General features: G+C 37.4%; 1 protein-coding gene across 1 annotated transcript in view; it reads right to left on the bottom strand.

Moving 5' to 3' along the window:
* pkp4 (plakophilin 4) overlaps window positions 1-15,849 on the bottom strand; it is a 48,666-nt gene extending 32,817 nt beyond the window's left edge. Inside the window, exons 1-3 of the mRNA XM_067373372.1 lie at window positions 15,615-15,849; window positions 11,093-11,223; window positions 7,626-7,738 (exon numbers count right to left, since the gene is read on the bottom strand). Of these exons, the coding sequence (XP_067229473.1) occupies window positions 7,626-7,738; window positions 11,093-11,218 (239 nt within the window). The 5' untranslated portion in view covers window positions 11,219-11,223; window positions 15,615-15,849. The remainder of the gene's footprint in view (window positions 1-7,625; window positions 7,739-11,092; window positions 11,224-15,614) is intronic.
* Between the last annotated feature and the right edge of the window lie 2,190 nt (window positions 15,850-18,039).

Here is an 18,039-nt window from a genome sequence, read left to right as displayed (position 1 = left end):
TGTCATGTGGTTTCTACGTCAGTAAAGGCGGTAACAAAGGTAACTGACGTCATTGACAGGCGACTGCACTGCCCCGTGTCACTGTTTAGAATGGGAATTTTCTCATGATTTACAAGTAGTTGAAAACATTAGAGATATTGTTTGTAATCAGCTGGACAAAATATATAACACTAGCCTAGTGGTTTTTGGATATTTTACTGCAAAAATTTTACATATTGTACCTTTAATTAATTTTAATACATGTATAATTATGGCTTCAGAAAAGTAAGAGTGTTGACATTTTTACAATTCAGTTTGAAATCTTGTGCTCTAATTCAACGGTTGTGAAGCTACAAGATGTTTATTAGAGAGACAATTTTATACTGATATTTCATTGAGTAGTTTGGTTACAGTATGTTCACTTACTTGTACTTACAGTGTACTTATAAGGTAACTACATGGGTTAAGGTTAGGTTTAGGTGTAGGTTCAGGTTTAGTACCTAATTATTACCCAGTTATTGTAATTATTGCATTAAGTACATAGAATGTACATGTGGAACAGGACTGTAAAATAAAGTGCTTCTCTGCTGGTAAAGCATGATAATAAGTGTGTTCCAATGTCTAATTTTCACTCTTCACATCTCAAACAACACAAGGCTACTAGTGTATCTACAGAGGTGGCAGCCAATGAGTGTGAGGTTCTCTTTGATGTTCACTGAAACACCACGGATCACGTCATTTCAACATGGAAAAATACAGTGAGGTGGGTGAGCTGTACCATACATAATTAAACACTTTTTATAGAAAACTATAATAAGTACAGTACAGCCTCCATCTCATGTGATTGTACACCATTCAGATTACTCTTCACAAAAACACAATTTATTTCTTAAAATGTTAAACTTATTAAACTGACACCAAACTACTGAATGCATCTTTAACTTATTCTTGAAGATTTAAAGATATATTAAATTAAAAGATAGGATAGTTCACCCAAAAAAGAAAATTATCCCATGATTTACTCACCCTCAAGCCATCCTAAGTGTATATGACTATCTTCTTTCAGACAAACACAATCGGAAATATATTTATAAAATATCCTGTCTCTTCCAAGCTTTGTATGGTAATGTATGGTGCTCAAAATTTTGAAGCCCAAAAAAGTGCATCCATCCATCATAGAAATAATCCATACGGCTCCAGGGGGTTAATAAAAGCCTTCTGAAGCAAAGCGATGCATTTTTGAAAGAAAAATATCCATATTTAAAACTTTATTAACTAAAATAACTAGCTTCCGGCTGTACTCATCGATTTGCGTCGGAAGAGTGACCTCTGACCCGATGCATGATGTAATGACGAACACAGAAGCGCAGAGGATAGAGCAAAACAAGTCTAAAACGAGAATTTTTAATGAAAAATGTTGAAGGATTTCGAGAGAAGAGGATCTTGAGTTTGTTGGCCAGCCCTATGTGTTTAAACCGCGAGAGGCATCCAAGCTTATACTCCTACATAGGGTTGGGAACCGAGAACCGGTTCTCATCCGGAACCGGTAGTGTTTTTTGAAAAGAACCGGAACCGTGCAAGATTTCTAAGTTTCGGTTCCGAAAACGGTTCTGGTGTGATGGGTGGTCGAAGTGCGGGGAGCGTATCCTTTCATAGAGACGTCTCACATCATGAATATTATAGCAATGAATGCATTGAAAAGCCCTCGCGTGGCGCTACTCATATACGCAAGATTTCAATAGAGAGAGAGAGAGAGAGAGAGACGTGCCCAAACCTGCACGATTAATCTTTAAAAGATCGCGTTCTCGATTTCATCACCCACATGATCGCCCCTGTATATTAAACCTTTGACAAAAGTAAAATCGCGACATTCAAACCTGCGTTTTTTTGTGCCGTTGATCTGAAGAGAGTTGTAATGTCATGTGTATATAAACAGCTTCACAAACAGTCTTTTCAAAAGCACAGTAGGCTATCATTATTTCTGTGTGACAAATTTGTTTAATTATTTTAATGGAACCGGAACCGGAATCGTTAGGCAGAACTGGAATCGGAACTGGAACCGGAAAATTTCTCACGATTCCCAACCCTACTCCTACATCATACATCGTGCCAGGATATTTTGAAATATACCTTTGATTGTGTTCGTCTGAAAGAAGATAGTCATATACACTTAAGATGGCTTGAGGGTGAATAAATCATGGGATAATTTTAATTTTTGGGTGAACTATCCCTTTAAATAAGTAAACTTTTTGTTTGTTGCTTTTAAGTGCTCGTATTATGCTTTTTTGGATATAACCTTTCCTTTCGTGTAGTGTATAATATAGCCGTCTATGAATGTAAATGGTTTTAAAGATCAAAGTGCACGATAAATGGAGGTATTATATCACTCAAGTACTGAGGAAGCCTCCGTAGCTGAAATTCAGAAATGGTACTGGACGTTTGGTCCCGCTCTAAGAACAATCACAACAGACTGGGCCATCTGACCAATGAGAGCAGAGCAGCCACTCGAAAAGGAGGGGTTTAGAGAGACTGGATCCTTTAACAAACCATTTCAGACACTGTGAAAAAAGAGGTGATGAAAGTGTTTTTGACCGTGGATGCACTTAAAGGGATAGTTCACCCAAAAATTAAAATTTGATGTTTATCTGCTTACCCCCAGTGCATCCAAGATGTAGGTGACTTTTTTTCTTCAGTCGAACGCAAATTATGATTTTTAACTGCAACCGTTGCCGTATGTCAGTCAAATAATAGCAGTGATTGGGAACTTCAACTATAACAGTAAATAAAACTTGCTTAGACAAATCAAAATTAAACCCTGCGGCTCGTGACGACACATTGATGTCCTAAGACACGAAACGATCGGTTTGTGCGAGAAACCGAACAGTATTTATATAATTTTTACCTCTAATACACCACTATGTCCAACTTCGTTCAGCTTCCTGTTAGTGAGGTCAAATAACGCATTGTGATGACGGAAGTGATGTCTCGCCCATATACTTCAATGAGCACGAGACATCACTTCCGTTGTCAGAGCACGATCAGACCTCACTAACCGGAAGTTGAACGAAGTTGGACATAGTGGTGTATTAGAGGTAAAAAATGATATAAATACTGTTCGGTTTCTCGCACAAACCGATCGTTTCGTCTCTTAGGACATCAATGTGTCGTCACGAGCCGCAGGGTTTAATTTGGATTTGTCTATGGAAGTTTTTTCGACTCTTATTGTTCAAGTTCCCAATCACTGCTATTATTTGACTGACAGACGGCAGCGGTTGCAGTTAAAAATCATAATTTGCGTTCGACTGAAGAAAAAAAGTCCTCTACATCTTGGATGCACTGGGGGTAAGCAGATTTTCATTTTTGGGTGAACTATCCCTTTAATAATAGGGGCAATTGAAAAAATTAGAAACCTGGAAACAGCCTCTCTTTTAAATAATACATTTAACTAAAATCTAAAAGCTAGTTTGTTGTCTTTACTTTCTTTATATAATGCACAAATATGTTCATGCATTTTCATGCATATGGCATTTGGCCCAAACGGCATCCTCATGGCAAAAAACCATAAAAAATTATTTTAAAAAATGCTATTGTTTTGTTGGTCTGTTATTCTGTTGGCATTAGCTATTTATATTTATAGTTATTTTTCACGCTTATGCTTATGAGAGACACAAATGGCATCCGTTTTGTAGAATGACCCATCTCATCTTCCAACAAGTAAATGAAAAGCAAGAAGATCTGCTCCATTTGCTTGGCATTAGAAAACCAATAGCAGTGAACATCAATCACATTCTTAGTCTACTGACTGTCACGTTCATCTCTCTGACAGAAATTTTAAAATCCAGTTGGGTTAAACACAAGAAATGATCCTACTTGTGCATTTGTAGGAACTGAAAAAGAGAGAGAATGGTGGGATTTAGAATATTAGAAGTTCAGGCTGAATAAACGTCAGAATGTAGACGCCACTGTCTTAAAGCAGCAGACGAGTGTCTGCTAATGCCTGCCAAAATGTGTAACTGTCTGTAGAGGAGGGGTCAAAGGACACCGGTCATCAGGGTACAGTGACAGCTGAAGGGGGACAGCAGGAATGCCACATAGAGAAAGGTTAAAGGTAATGGGTTGCAGGGGCATGGTAGCAAGAGTGCACACATGGACCTTCTTCGAGCAAAAGGAAAAAATGTCCTGTATACTGCGGCAAAACAGCACAAGCCATCTGAAAAAACAGAACAGCAGACACTCCTTCACAGATGAGGAGAACAAACAAGGCAGCTGACATGTGCTTGCACACACACAGTCACAAAGAGTTCAATGTGGCAAAGCAAGGGATGAGTAAGAACTACTGCAGTTTGACCAGATTGTAAATAAATCTTCCTTAAGTGATGGCTGTAGCAAACAACTCTGATTTATCAGGAGCACTCTTTCCATGACAGTCATTAAACGAGAAACTTTCACAATACCCCTAAAGCTTGAATGTGTTTAGTGTAAATTGACAAACACCCACTTTCCATAAAAGTAATTATTCAGTGTGGAAAGAGAGATGACAGTTTGTGCATCACTGCACACTTGTCCTTCATACTGTCACACACCATGAGAAATACAGAGCAGTGAGTGCTGTGTTCCTGTATAGTACAGTATGTACGCAGACAACATATACCGTGCAGTTTAATGTGTTTTTCACGTGTCGGCAGGGGCGTAAGAGCGATCCATTAAGTGGGGGGTGGAGCGAGGGGGGTTAAATGCGTGGTTGCCACGGATACACTCATATGAGATACATTTGAAAGCTTAAAACATCAGAAGTTTAATAATTAAGCCTAAAACCTCCTTGTGACAATTAAGTAAAAATGCATATTCTGGTTGTTTATGGCATGAATAATAATTCTCTTAAAGGATTAGTTCACTTTTGAATTAACATTTCCTGATAATTTACTCACCCCCATGTCATCCAAGATGTTTATGTCTTTCTTTCTTCAGTCAAAAAGAAATGAAGGTTTTTGAGGAAAACGTTCCAGGATTTTTCTCCATATAGTGGACTTCACTGGGGTTCAACGGGTTGAAGGTCCAAAAGTCAGTTTCAGTGCAGCTTCAAAGAGCTCTACATGATCCCAGACGAGGAATAAGAATCTTATCTAGTGAAACGATTGGTCATTTTCTCAAAAAAATACAATTTATATACTTGTTAACCACAAATGATCTTTGTTTTACCTTTTTTTGTAAAGGAGGTTTGACTTAGTCTTTGCACATTCGCTTTGTAGACACTGGATCACTTTTGCCTACATCATGCGTGACCTTTCCAACGTGATTACGTAATGCACGGTGCATCGCAGAGCAGTGCAAGATGAGCATTAGTGGTTAAAAAGTATATTCGTTTCGCTAGTTAAGACTCCTCGTCTGGGATCATGTAGAGCTCTTTGAAGCTGCACTGAAATTGACATTTGGACCTTCAACCTGTTGAACCCCAGTGAAGTCCACTATATGGAGAAAAATCCTGGAATGTTTTCCTCAAAAATCATCATTTCTTTTCAACTAAAGAAAGAAAGACATAAACATCTTGGATGACATGGGGGTGAGTAAATTATCAGGAAATTTGAATTCTGAAGTGAACTAATCGTTTAAGTGACATTAACCGTGACTGATTAGTATAAAGGTGAATGCTGGTAGGTGAGCAGTGAGCATTAGCCGTAAATACAGGATTTAATATATACAGCTTGTTGTATATATAAAATTATCCATTTGCTCAGTATCCTCCTTTTTGTTCTTGTGTTTAAGGCAGAAAGACCCTGGACATTCAGCCTTAAACATCTGCTTTTGTGTACCATTAAAAAGAAACATCAAATGATGTGTAAGGTGTGTAAAAAGACAGTTTTCATTTCCTTCAGTACCATAACTGCCAACTATTAAGCCGTTAAAACCCGCATCAGCAACAGTGATCAAATATTTACAAACATGTGCATGTTTAGAAGAGAAAAACATGCTGAGCAGGCCTCATGGTAATAATGAAAAAGCAGTACAGATGTTCTTTTCATAAATATATTCTGCCATCATAACTTGTATGACAAGACTAGCATGTATGACTGATGTATGAAGTCACTGATGTTAAACCTGGTTAATGCGTCTCAAGGCGCCATATTTTAATGTCTATGAATACAAATTAGCTTCAAGAACAACAGCAAAATGGAAGACTCTCTGTGAATATCCAAAACACAGAGCTATTGTGAGGTGTGAAAAAGCCATATGGGTTACTTTTATGATACTTTTAAGGTGGGCATACACTGTGTGAGTCCGGACACTCAGGAAGCCGTGAGCCATTGCACGCGTTACGAGTCAGTTAACATGATAATTGTGTCAAAGCAGCTGGTACACGACACGACTGTACTGCACGGCGAGCCGGGGGCAATCATGTGAGCTTTCGCGCTAAACACAGAGACTGGAGATTTCAATGTTGCTGTTATAGCTTTGGATAGAAAAAAGAAAGAAAATAATTTTAAAAAAGTGTGAAAAGCATAGAACAGTTTCAACAAAAACAACTAGAGAGAGTATAAATGTGTGTGTGTGTGTGTGTGTGTGTGTGTGTGTGGCACTGGGCAATAATAATATTCATAGATCTAGCCTATGTGACGTGGTTGTGCATGATTTGGAAATAGTGGACAGCCTATACACTGGTCAAAATCAATACATGTGCTATCTGATTCATAAAAACGATTGCATTTACACTTGGCCACATAAATGTGTCTCCGCAAAACGGATATAAATCCGATCTTCAATTCCCGCACTATATGCAGATTTCATGGAGTTCACGTCACCGAAAGCAACAAATATGAGCTGCATTTTTTTGATCATCAGCTAATTTAAAAATCAAAGACAGCAATAGGAGAGAGCATGGCAACAGCACTGGTAAGATCATTTAGTCTAATTACTTTTAATGAAGATGATTGTGTTTTGAGCACCTGCTACTTACTTTCATTTTGATTTGCGGCAGTTTGCGCGTTGACTTGCTGAATAGATACTCAGCTATTCTAATGCAGCGATGCGTGCTGCAGAAGCGCTGTCATATCTGGCTATAACATGTTATTTAGCCAATAACACGCCCTCACACGTTTATTTTTTAGTATTTTTGGGAGGAGTTAAATTTACATATGTGGTTTCAACAACCAGATGCATTTAGACCTGTTCAGTTTTGACTGGAATGCGTCCCAGACCACCTCCTGAAGTGGTTTGAGCGATCAGATTTAAATCCGTCTCGTAGAGCATTTAGACATTGTCTTTTCACGATCGCATAGCTATCCAATCAGAGAAAATGCACAAAGTGACCAGGTGTAAACAGGCCCTAACATTATCGGGAGTACTCGGCTCGGCTCGTAATTCTTCTCACACAATGCGAGCCGCAACCATACGAGCATCAACAATTTCCACGTGACTTCCATCATAACCTGAAAGAAAAAAAACGCCCGCAAGCTCGTACGGCAGCAAAAATGACGCATGGCTTTACTTTCAAATGAAAAAAAAAAAACATTTGGAACAATTTGGAAATCAAGAATTTTTCTTTTTGAATGACATATTCCTTTAAATCATGAGTTATTCCTTCAAATCCCACTCACAGAACACAGAGCACATGAATTTAGGTTTTATCATTTTTCAAAGCTGCCTCTTACCTGTCACTCGCAGCACCTGGAGACTCCGCCCCCAACCTGCATCGCTCCAGCTGATTGGCCACAATCTGTCTCTCTTCTTCGAGTTCTCTGGTAAGCCGTTCGAACTGGAGCTCCTTCAGAAAGACAGGAGGGACAAAAGTGTCACCATCACTGTCTTCTATCATCAAAAACAAATCCATAACGTGAAGGCAGTACACACTTCATACCCGTTTCCAGTTACAATGTTAATTTAGCGTCAAAATGCATCATCTTTTAAATCCCATTTCTTTTCAGCTTCCATCCTGTCTCGCTGCTCTTTGCTTCTGAATCTGTGGCCTCTTCCCCTCGTCGTGTTCTGTCTCTGAAACCTCGGTCCCTATGTGCGTGTGTGTGTGTGTGCAATGCATGCGTGTTTGTTTATGTGTGTGTGTGCGGAAGGCGAGAAGGCTGCACTGTTGGCCTGCCTCTCTCTGATAGAGACAGACTCGTTGATGCAGCTGCCCTTAAAGGAGACACACACTGCTGCTGTATTGGTTATGGTGTTCTGAGGAGAAGAAATATCACTGTTGTGTCACCCCGTATTTTCATGATTGCCTGCCATTGTTACATTGCAACGAAACAATTCTGGAGCATTGTATCTGCTCTGAAATAGATATTAAATTCAGAAAGTATTGCATGTATCAAGCCGCTAGAAGAGGTTGCAATTAATGTAGCCAATGAATAGGAGAGATTATTGAGTGTTGTTCTCCTGGTGAGATAAGTCAGGCAATGGCTATCTGCCTTGTGCCATGCTGTGAGCTACCAGCTGTACCAGGCATCTTCTATTCAACCTATTGTTCAGAGTGACAATACTTGCCTATGTCCTGATTCTGTCCTAGAGGAGCACAAAGAAAAGACAAGACTTGACCACACAAATCACTGCACTCTCACACACACACAAAGCAATGAAATCCATGCTGCAGTTTCTGGTGTCCTGGTGAAACACGTTAAGCCTGGCAATGGGTCAATCGGTTAACGGAGATTCGCAGCATTAATGAACGCTATCAGCACTAACAAGGTTTGTAATGATTAAGCTAACAGTTTAATTAGTAATTTTCATGACACTGAGCGGTGAGACAGATTTGAAGGCTGAAGCATCAGACCTGATGCGAGAAAACGTAAATAAGAATTTTGTTCTTAAAGGGATAGTTCACCCAAAAATGAAAATTTGATGTTTATCTGCTTACCCCCAGCGCATCCAAGATGTAGGTGACTTTGTTTCTTCAGTAGAACACAAATTATGATTTTTAACTGCAACCGCTGCCGTTTGTCAGTCAAATAATGCTAGTGAATGGTAACACAATTTATAAGAGTCAAAAAACATGCACAGACAAATCCAAATTAAACCCTGCGGCTCGTGACGACACATTGATGTCCTAAGACACGAAACGATCGGTTTGTGCGAGAAACCAAACATTATTTATATCATTTTTACCTCTAATACACCACTATGTCCAACTGCATTCAGCATTCGTTTAGTGAGGTCTGATCGCGCTCTGACAACGGCAGTGATGTCTGGCAATCATTGAAGTATAAGCGCGAGACATCACTTCTGTTGTTAGAACGGACATAGTGGTGTTTTAGAGGTAAAAATGATATAAATAATGTTCGGTTTCTCGCACAAACCGATCATTTCCTGTCTTAGGACATCAATGTGTCGTCACGAGCCGCAGGGTTTAATTTGGATTTGTCTGTGCATGTTTTTTGATGTTTGTTGTTTTACTGAAGAAACAAAGTCACCTACATCTTGGATGCACTGGGGGTAAGCAGATGAACAGTGAACTATCCCTTTAACAAAACTTGCCTGGTAAATATATATATATATATATATATATATCTATATATATATATATATATATTTTATATATATATATATATTTTATATACAGTGGCATGAAAAAGTATGTGAACCCCTTGCAGAATCTGTGAAAATGAGAATTATTATTTTAATAAAATAAGAGGGATAATAAAAAATGCATGTTATTTTTTGTTTAGGACTGTCCTGAGTAAGATATTTTACATAAAAGATGTTTGCATTTAGTTCACAAGACAAAATCATAGCTGAATTTATTAAAATAACCCCATTAATAAGTATGTGAAGCATTGATTCTCAATACTGTGTGTGGTTACCTGATGATCCACGACTGTTTTTTTTTTTATGTTTTGTGATGGTTGTTCATGAGTCTCTTGTTTGTCCTGAGCAGTTAAACTGAGCTCTGTTCTTCAGAAAAAACCTCCAGCTCCTGCACATTCATCAGTTTTCAAGCATTTTTGCATATTTGAACCCTTTCCGAGGGGTGAAAACTTTTGAATTCAAATATCAAGGTAAATTGTACTGAATTTTTCTGCCGGGAAACATGCAAGTGTATTCTGTTGGTTCCGAAGGGCAGTACTAAATGAAAAACAATGATATTTAAACAAAATAAGAAAAATTGTGACATCTTCATCCTGTTCAAAAGTTTTCACCCCTCGACTCTTAATGCATCGTGTTTCCTTCTGGAGCATCAGTGAATGTTTGAACCTTTTTTAATAGTTGAGTTTGAGTCCCTCAGTTGTCCTCAGTATGAAAAGATGAATCTAAAAATCATACAGCCACTGCTGGAAAGGGTTCAAATATGCAAAAATGCTTGAAAACTGAAGAATCTGCAGGAGCTGGAGGATTTTTTCTGAAGAACAGAGCTCAGTTTAACTGCTCAGGACAAACAAGAGACTCATGAACAACCATCACAAAACACAAAAACAGTCGTGGATCATCAGGTAACCACACACAGTATCGAGAATCAATGGTTCACATACTTATGAATGGAGTTAATAAATTCAGCTATTGTTTTGTCTTGTGAACTAAATGCAAACATCTTTCATGTAAAATATCTTACTCAGGACAGTACTAAAAAAATAACATGCATTTTTTATTATCCCTCTTATTTTATTAAAATAATTCTTATTTTCATAGATTCTGCAAGGGGTTCACATACTTTTTCATGCCACTGTATATATATATATATATATATATATATATATATATATATATATATATATATATATATATATATATATATATTTTTTTTTTTTTTTTTTTTTTATCAGACAAAATATATAAACAGACAATCAAAAAATGGTGAAAAATAATATAATTTAAATCATTTAATCAGTCAGCTCTCAAATTCAGTGTAAACCTGATGTGAATAAAAAAATAAATAAAAAAATAACTCTGTACACAACCACGTAAACATGGTTATCAGCTCTAAAATTCAGTGTAGGCTGGATATTTGTGTCCTCAAAGCAAGCTTTCCCCACCCAAGAATTAATAATGCAAATATGACTTTTGACTAATGAGCATAATGTTGACTTAATACGTCTACAATCTGCAGCCACTCATGTTCGAGCTGCTATTCAGAATACAGCTACCCTACAGCAAGACACAAGCAGATGGAAACGGTGCGGTATACCTGCTCTTTAACAGAGGCCAGCAGGTTGGTGGTGGTGGCATCAGTCGCCATGTTGTTGTTGTTGGATCTTCCCTCACCACTCAGCACCTCCCTTTCCTCCACAGGGCTTTGCCTTGGAGTAGGCATTCCCCCTACACACAAACACAACTATTACCATCATTGATACACTATTATTATCTTGCTTTGGAAAGACAGTTCAATATAACATCAACTCAATATCATACTATTTATTTAGATATCATAAAACCCGTAAATTTTGGTTTGACTATACATATGTATTATACATATATATATATATATATATATATATATATATATATATATATATATATATATATATATATATATATATATATATATATACACATATGTAGTCAAAGACATTTCAGTCATTAATACAGTTTATTCACTATAGTTAAAAATGGTAATAAAACATGACAGTTATTTTAAATATATCATATTTAAATTAAATTATATTAATTATATTTAATTAAATATTATCTCAAATATGCTGATTAAATTTTATATATTTATTATAATAATTATAATATATAAAATTTAATGAGCATATTTTAGATAATATTTAATTAAAATACATTAAAAAATGTGAAAGAGTCTGTACTTTGTGGAACTGACACTAGAATGCAGATCCTCAAATTGACCAAATATCGGTAGGCTAATTGACTTAGCTGATATATATAAGTGAAGGTGACTTCCCTGAAGTCAACATAAAACAGTAATCAGTACACATTTTACTTCTTTAATGTGGCAGGACGTGATGTTATCTACTGAGAATTCATTTAATCATGAAATGCATGCTGAACACTTTTAAGGAGGCTTTTTGACTGGGATGTAGAGGCTGAAAGTCAAGTTCATCCTCAAGAGCATCTTGACATATCATCATTTACAATTTGATGAAATATTATGAAGACAAACATTTTTTCTTTGGAATAGTGTGCACTGATGAATCGTGTACAAGGACCAAGAACATATATAAAGTGAGCAAACAGGGACACTTTTGATTTCATGTTGATGGTGTATAAGAAAACTGCATGGAAATCTCTGTCCGTTGCACTTTTTTTAGACTGGCAAAGAAAGCCTGGAGTTCTTGGCAGCATTACGGCAGGGCAACAAGGGATGTTTTCCAACGTGTGTTCCAGCATCCCAGCATGCAACAGCATGACAAGACAACCTGTTCCCTTTCCAGTACCCTCCCCCAACTGACAGCAAAAAAATAGTATGATCAGCAGATGCACTTATTTTTCTCTTCCTGGATGCTTTTAAGATAAAAAGAACAAGCCTATTCTTCAGCTTGGTCTAACTGCATTTTTAATGTAAAAGCAGATCATGCAGATAACATAAAGTGATTTTTTGAAGAGTGGCCTTTTGACAGGATGTTTTGGAGTATTATTAGTCGGAATGAGAATAGATCTAATATAAGATTAGAAGTGCAAAACTACATATTTTAAAACTGACTAGTCGACTAACCGGTTTTAAGGGTTCACCGGACACTGATCATTCTTGTGTTTATTGTGGGCGTTCCTGTGTTCAAAACCAGCTGGATGGAGAACAACAAAGCTCAACACAGGATTTTTTTGAGTTTGGGGTTTTCAAAAAGTTTCGAGATATCATCTTGAAAACATAATATTCATGGCAAACTGCTTCGAAATGAACAAATTTAACCTACAGGCAGAGTTGAAAGTCAGCATTTTGGTCATGTTCAACTAGGACTGGGTGATAAAACGATAAAGATAATTATTGCTGTATAATTTTCCTTTATAAAATAATAACAAAGTTCGACAAAGCAAGCTCCGCTGCTTTGCGCACGAGTGGAATAAGTTTCTCATTATTATAAGGAAATAAATCATTATTACGAAGATGTCTCATTATTATGAGGAACTAAATCATTATTACAAAAGTTTCTCATTATTATGAAAAAGTTTCCCATTATTATGAGATGTTAAGTCATTATTACAAGAAAGCTTCTCATTATTATGAGAAACTAAATCATTATTACGAGAAAGTTTCTATTTATTAAGAGAACGTTTCCCGTTATTATGTGATGTTAAGTCATTATTACGAGAACGTTTCTCATTATTATGAGAAACTATCTCAATATACATGGGTACTTTACCTCTGGCAAAATGGGCATTCAATAAAACTTTGCTGCCTATTCCATAGAAAGACGGGGAAAAATGAAATTGGTGCTACCTGACTAGAAAAAAATGAGAAAAAAAGGCTATTATCTTCCTGTTTGCCAAATAGGTAGGACAATTTCAACACCCAAAATGCATTGGACATGTTGCCATCCAAAGCCACTTCCAGTTTGCTATGGATACGCTTGACCAAAGACAAATACCGCCTTGCTTTAGTAGGAAATACTTCATAGCAAACTTTTAATCATAATTATTTCTCCCAGGTGCAAGAATTCAAAGAGTAAATGTTTAGCGGGGAAGGATCCAGTGCACTGTAGGCTAAAGGCTGCAAATAATCGTAAATATGGAGAGAACACCGCAAACTTCCATGTTTGTAGTCAACATTTCAAACTGGATGACTAAAGCACAGTGTTTTAGGCCAAACAGAGGAAAAAACTGAAATAAACTGCCACTCTGTCAGTTCTGCCAAATTCCCAGAAGAAAAACGCAGTCGCATGCAGGTAAGAAAACTGTTGCCATGTGTTTTCGGTGATAAACCTACCCTTACAATAACTGTTGTTAATAATCCTCTGTCAATCTGACGGCCTGTGGGCGGGGATACAAAAATGAGGAAGTACAATCTGTCATTTTCACAAATGGTCTGGAGCTTTCAAAATCATGACGTAAAACAAATCAGACTTTCGCTGAAAAATAAATGTTAATTTCTCAGTTCAGGTAACAAGGATAAAGTTTAAACATTGTTAATTTATATATACCACCGGAATTGTATAAATACAATGTGAGTTGAAAATAAGTTAAACTTTAATGAATGCAAAAACCTTTCTTTCAAGAAGTAAATAAATTTTACTAGTGGATCTCAACGTTTTTGACTTCAAGGCCCGCATTGTCCACAACCATGTTTGAAGAACAACTGATATATTAGTATAAATTTTTAAATATGTAGAGTGATGTCATTGCACAATGTTTTTTGTTTTTTTCATTGAAACTAACCGGCAGGGGAACCGGTTCACGGAACTGAACCGTCTTGAGCAAAACACACACAACCTTACATAATCCAATCATTTAAAGCTGATAAACTTCATAAACGGTAGTAGCCCACTGCGCTGGCATTTACAAGAATAAAATCCAAAATCCACTTTAGAAGTCCTTAAAATCCCCACCCACCTCCACACTGGATTTACCAGGAGTCTGCTGTCAGTCAGAGCACAGGGTTTATATACAGAGCAGACAAGAGGAGAGACATCCTATTAACGGTGTGATGACCAAGAAACACAATGATAAATTGTTACTTATTGGAATCATCTGACATTGTGTAGTTACCACTACCACCACATAGCTCCGTCAGAGAGATCATTCTACCACTTCTGATGAATTGCAAAACTCGGCCTTGGCCATTTTAAATGCACACGCACACACAAAAGTCCCTGGGATGCTTTTTCAGACCACATAACATGCCAATGCAGTGTAAAGACATGCAGCTCAGTCTCTGAGGAACACGTCTTACTGCATCATGATGCATTGTCCCTGCAATCTTTACATACTGTAATTGTGGACTGCTCAAAGCAAATCACCGCACAGCAGCAATTACATGGTGCACAGCAGCAAACCTGCATTCAATCTAAACTCTGGTCAATATGATGAGGCAGCTGAAACTGCATGCACGCTGTCATTACAGTCCAAAACAGAAACAGAATTCTTCTCGATTCTGATAATTAGCGCAGGAGTTGAGAGCGAGGACAGAGATGGATGCTCAATTATGCAAAAAAGAAAAGTGTCTAAAAGGTGGTCCAGCCTCAGTCCCAGTGACAGCATCTACCAGTCATAATGGAGACCAGCCTACTTCACAGTGAAGGGCTGCCATAACACATGTCATCAAGGATTCGAATTAATGCAACTAACTAATGCAACATGCAATGCATTGCCCAGGTTAGGAGCTGATGAGCAGCTGGTCTAAATGCGCCATGCAGGGTCAGATGATGGACCAGAGATGATGATGGGAGGTGTAGGTATGTCGATCAGAGAGGTGGACGCGACACTACACCTGATCAAGTTATTCAGCTGTAATGCATTGAACAAGGCCATCAGTCCATTTATGTAAGCATAACTACAGTACAAATGCATATTGTCTGCACATTTAATCACTGCAATGAAGAGAGACAGATGGAATGAGCTTTAAAGCAGGCATCGACAGAAATGCAAACAGTTTGTTCACTAACCACAGCGTCTATTACAGCTCAGTTTTGAAAATGACTGAAGGAGATATGCACGAGATCTACCGATAAAGCAGCGATGAATTCCCGCCGCCAGTGCGCGCGCCAGATGTTAGCAACGCTCCATTGGACCTGCGCGAAATCCCCAGTACTTACCGCAAAACCGCCGAAATGCAAATTATTCGCGGACACCGACAAATCCATTTGCAAAAGAATCACAGGATGACATTCTTTCCAGAGGTGTTTTCACGCGATGAACGGGCGGCTCCGGCTGGGTCTCGCGCGCTTCCATGGGCAAGAGGGTCAGAGCGCGTGACGTAGACGCTCCACATAGAGAGAGATGCTGTTTCAGGGCATTTGAATGTGTTGCCATGTAGTCGAACAGGAGTTGATTCGGAAAAATGGAGTTCCCATCGAAGTAGCACGGGGAAAATATGGTTACAGAGCGAAAACAACAACCTCTAAATGGTCACATGAGTGACCATCTGCTCGTTGTGCGCATTAACGCCCACAAATTCGTTACTTTGAATTGCTTTATATATGTGTTTAGTCTTCTACTGGTCGGGTTTATTAGTATTCGGGTTAAACAAAGTCCACATAACTTTGGCGAAGACTAGCCAGCGCGTCATAAATATTTTGTATGATAATAAAAAGACGTTTTTCTCAAGGCTTTTTCAAATTGAACATTAGGCAACATTGCCATCGTGTGGATAAAAGGACATCTCCCATTGGGAGTGATCTAACTGCTTCTGTCAGATGATGTTTCATTTACCAATCATATATTATATTATATTATATTATATTATATTATATTATATTATATTATATTATATTATATTATATTATATTATATTATATTATATTAAGCCCTATGCTTAGTCATTTTTTTTCTTTAAATGATTGCAACCAATTAGAAAGGTTGATAAAGTACCAAAGAACAGTCCAGTAAGGTGTGGGAGTCACATCATCAATCTGGGACGTCCTGTTTTGACACATAATAGTCACAGGAGCACATGGTGTGAGAAAAAGGCAAGATTATTTGCTTTAGTAATCTTATTTAATATGACATGAACTGTACATAAAACATGTACATTTGTGTGTGTGTGTGTATGAAGGTCAGGTTTTATGAAGTTTTTTATTTTATTTTGCATGTTCAGAAATTCAGTTTTTCTTTGTGCAATAAGGGGTACTTTTCAAGGGTTTGTTTGGACAATACCTCACATTGGCCATAATGTGTTATAAGAAGGGAAGATGCAGGGTTCCTGGGTGTGCAGGAACACCCAAAGTGATGTGCAAAAATTGTAACATGTGCCTCTATTTCACAGCAGAGAAGAAGTGCTTTTTGAAGCTTTGTATGGAGTGAAATCTTATTACATGAAGTACATTATATGGCACTACATGATACAGACCTATGCATGTAACAAATTCAATATATCAATATCTTTCAAGTGTTTTTCTCTTTTTACTTGGTGATTTCTTAAATCTTTGTTTTTAAAAATTATGATTTTGATGATAATTTTCTCTATGATTCTGTACCATTTTTTGCACAACAAAATATTTTGGGGTTGGGGAGGGGGTCATTTTTTTATCAATAAAATGTTCCCAAATGAACCAAAACATTATGTGGAATATTTTGATTTTTTTGTGCAATCAACATGTGTGCAGAGGGTTAAGAAAACAGACTTTGCTATTAAGTTTTTTTTTGTTTTTTTTTACACAATTCATAAAAAACAACAACAATAAATTCCCACACAATTACATAAGAGTTAAGGAGGTGCAAGGTAAGCAAAATACCCTTTCTGCCAGATGGAGCACTAAAGCCTTTTTGAGCTCAGTTCAGCTCACCTTCTGCTTCACCCATCAGGTTTTTGGACCGCATCTTTTAGCCTCCTCTCATGTTCTGCCAACCAGTCACACATACTGAGTCTTGGTTCAACATCTAGGGCTGTTACAAACCTGTGGGACTATTAGTTACTTTTCAGGTATCTCAGGACACTCCAGGTCCAATCCAGTCCATCCAAAAGGATCCCAGTGTTATGCATTCAAAATATGCACATCATGCATGCACTGATATGATTTCAAAATCATTAGCAAAAATCCACAGAAGGGTTTATAGAAAATGTGATTCTGTACAAAAGGCAGATCTCTTCAGCTCATATAAGGGCAGTGCATCCTTTTCAGCTTCTAACAATGTCCACATGTGGCATTTAGAAGATGTTTAACAACCATTTGACATGCAGAATAGACTAATTGCACAGCCTGAAAGTTAAATGGCCAAGTCAAGGGTGGTGTGATGATTGAGTAGGCCTGTCATAAGCAGTACTGGGTCAGCGCTACCTGGAACTGAACCTGAAGTCTTTACTGTAACGCTCCTTAATTCACCCACTTTCACTTGTTTTGATTTTAAAATGAAACATCTTGAATTCAGAAACATAGAAACTCCTATTTCTATACATGTGTAACCCTCCACCACAAATCCAGTCATAGGGGTCAGATTTTTGATTTATACATAATCTGAAAGCTGAATTTTGATTTTGTTAGAATAGGACAATATTTGGCCGAGATACAACTATTTGAAAAT

This window comes from Chanodichthys erythropterus, chromosome 21 (assembly GCF_024489055.1).
Source record: "Chanodichthys erythropterus isolate Z2021 chromosome 21, ASM2448905v1, whole genome shotgun sequence".
NCBI classification, from domain to species: domain Eukaryota; kingdom Metazoa; phylum Chordata; class Actinopteri; order Cypriniformes; family Xenocyprididae; genus Chanodichthys; species Chanodichthys erythropterus.
This window is presented reverse-complemented; position numbering and strand designations above follow the sequence as displayed.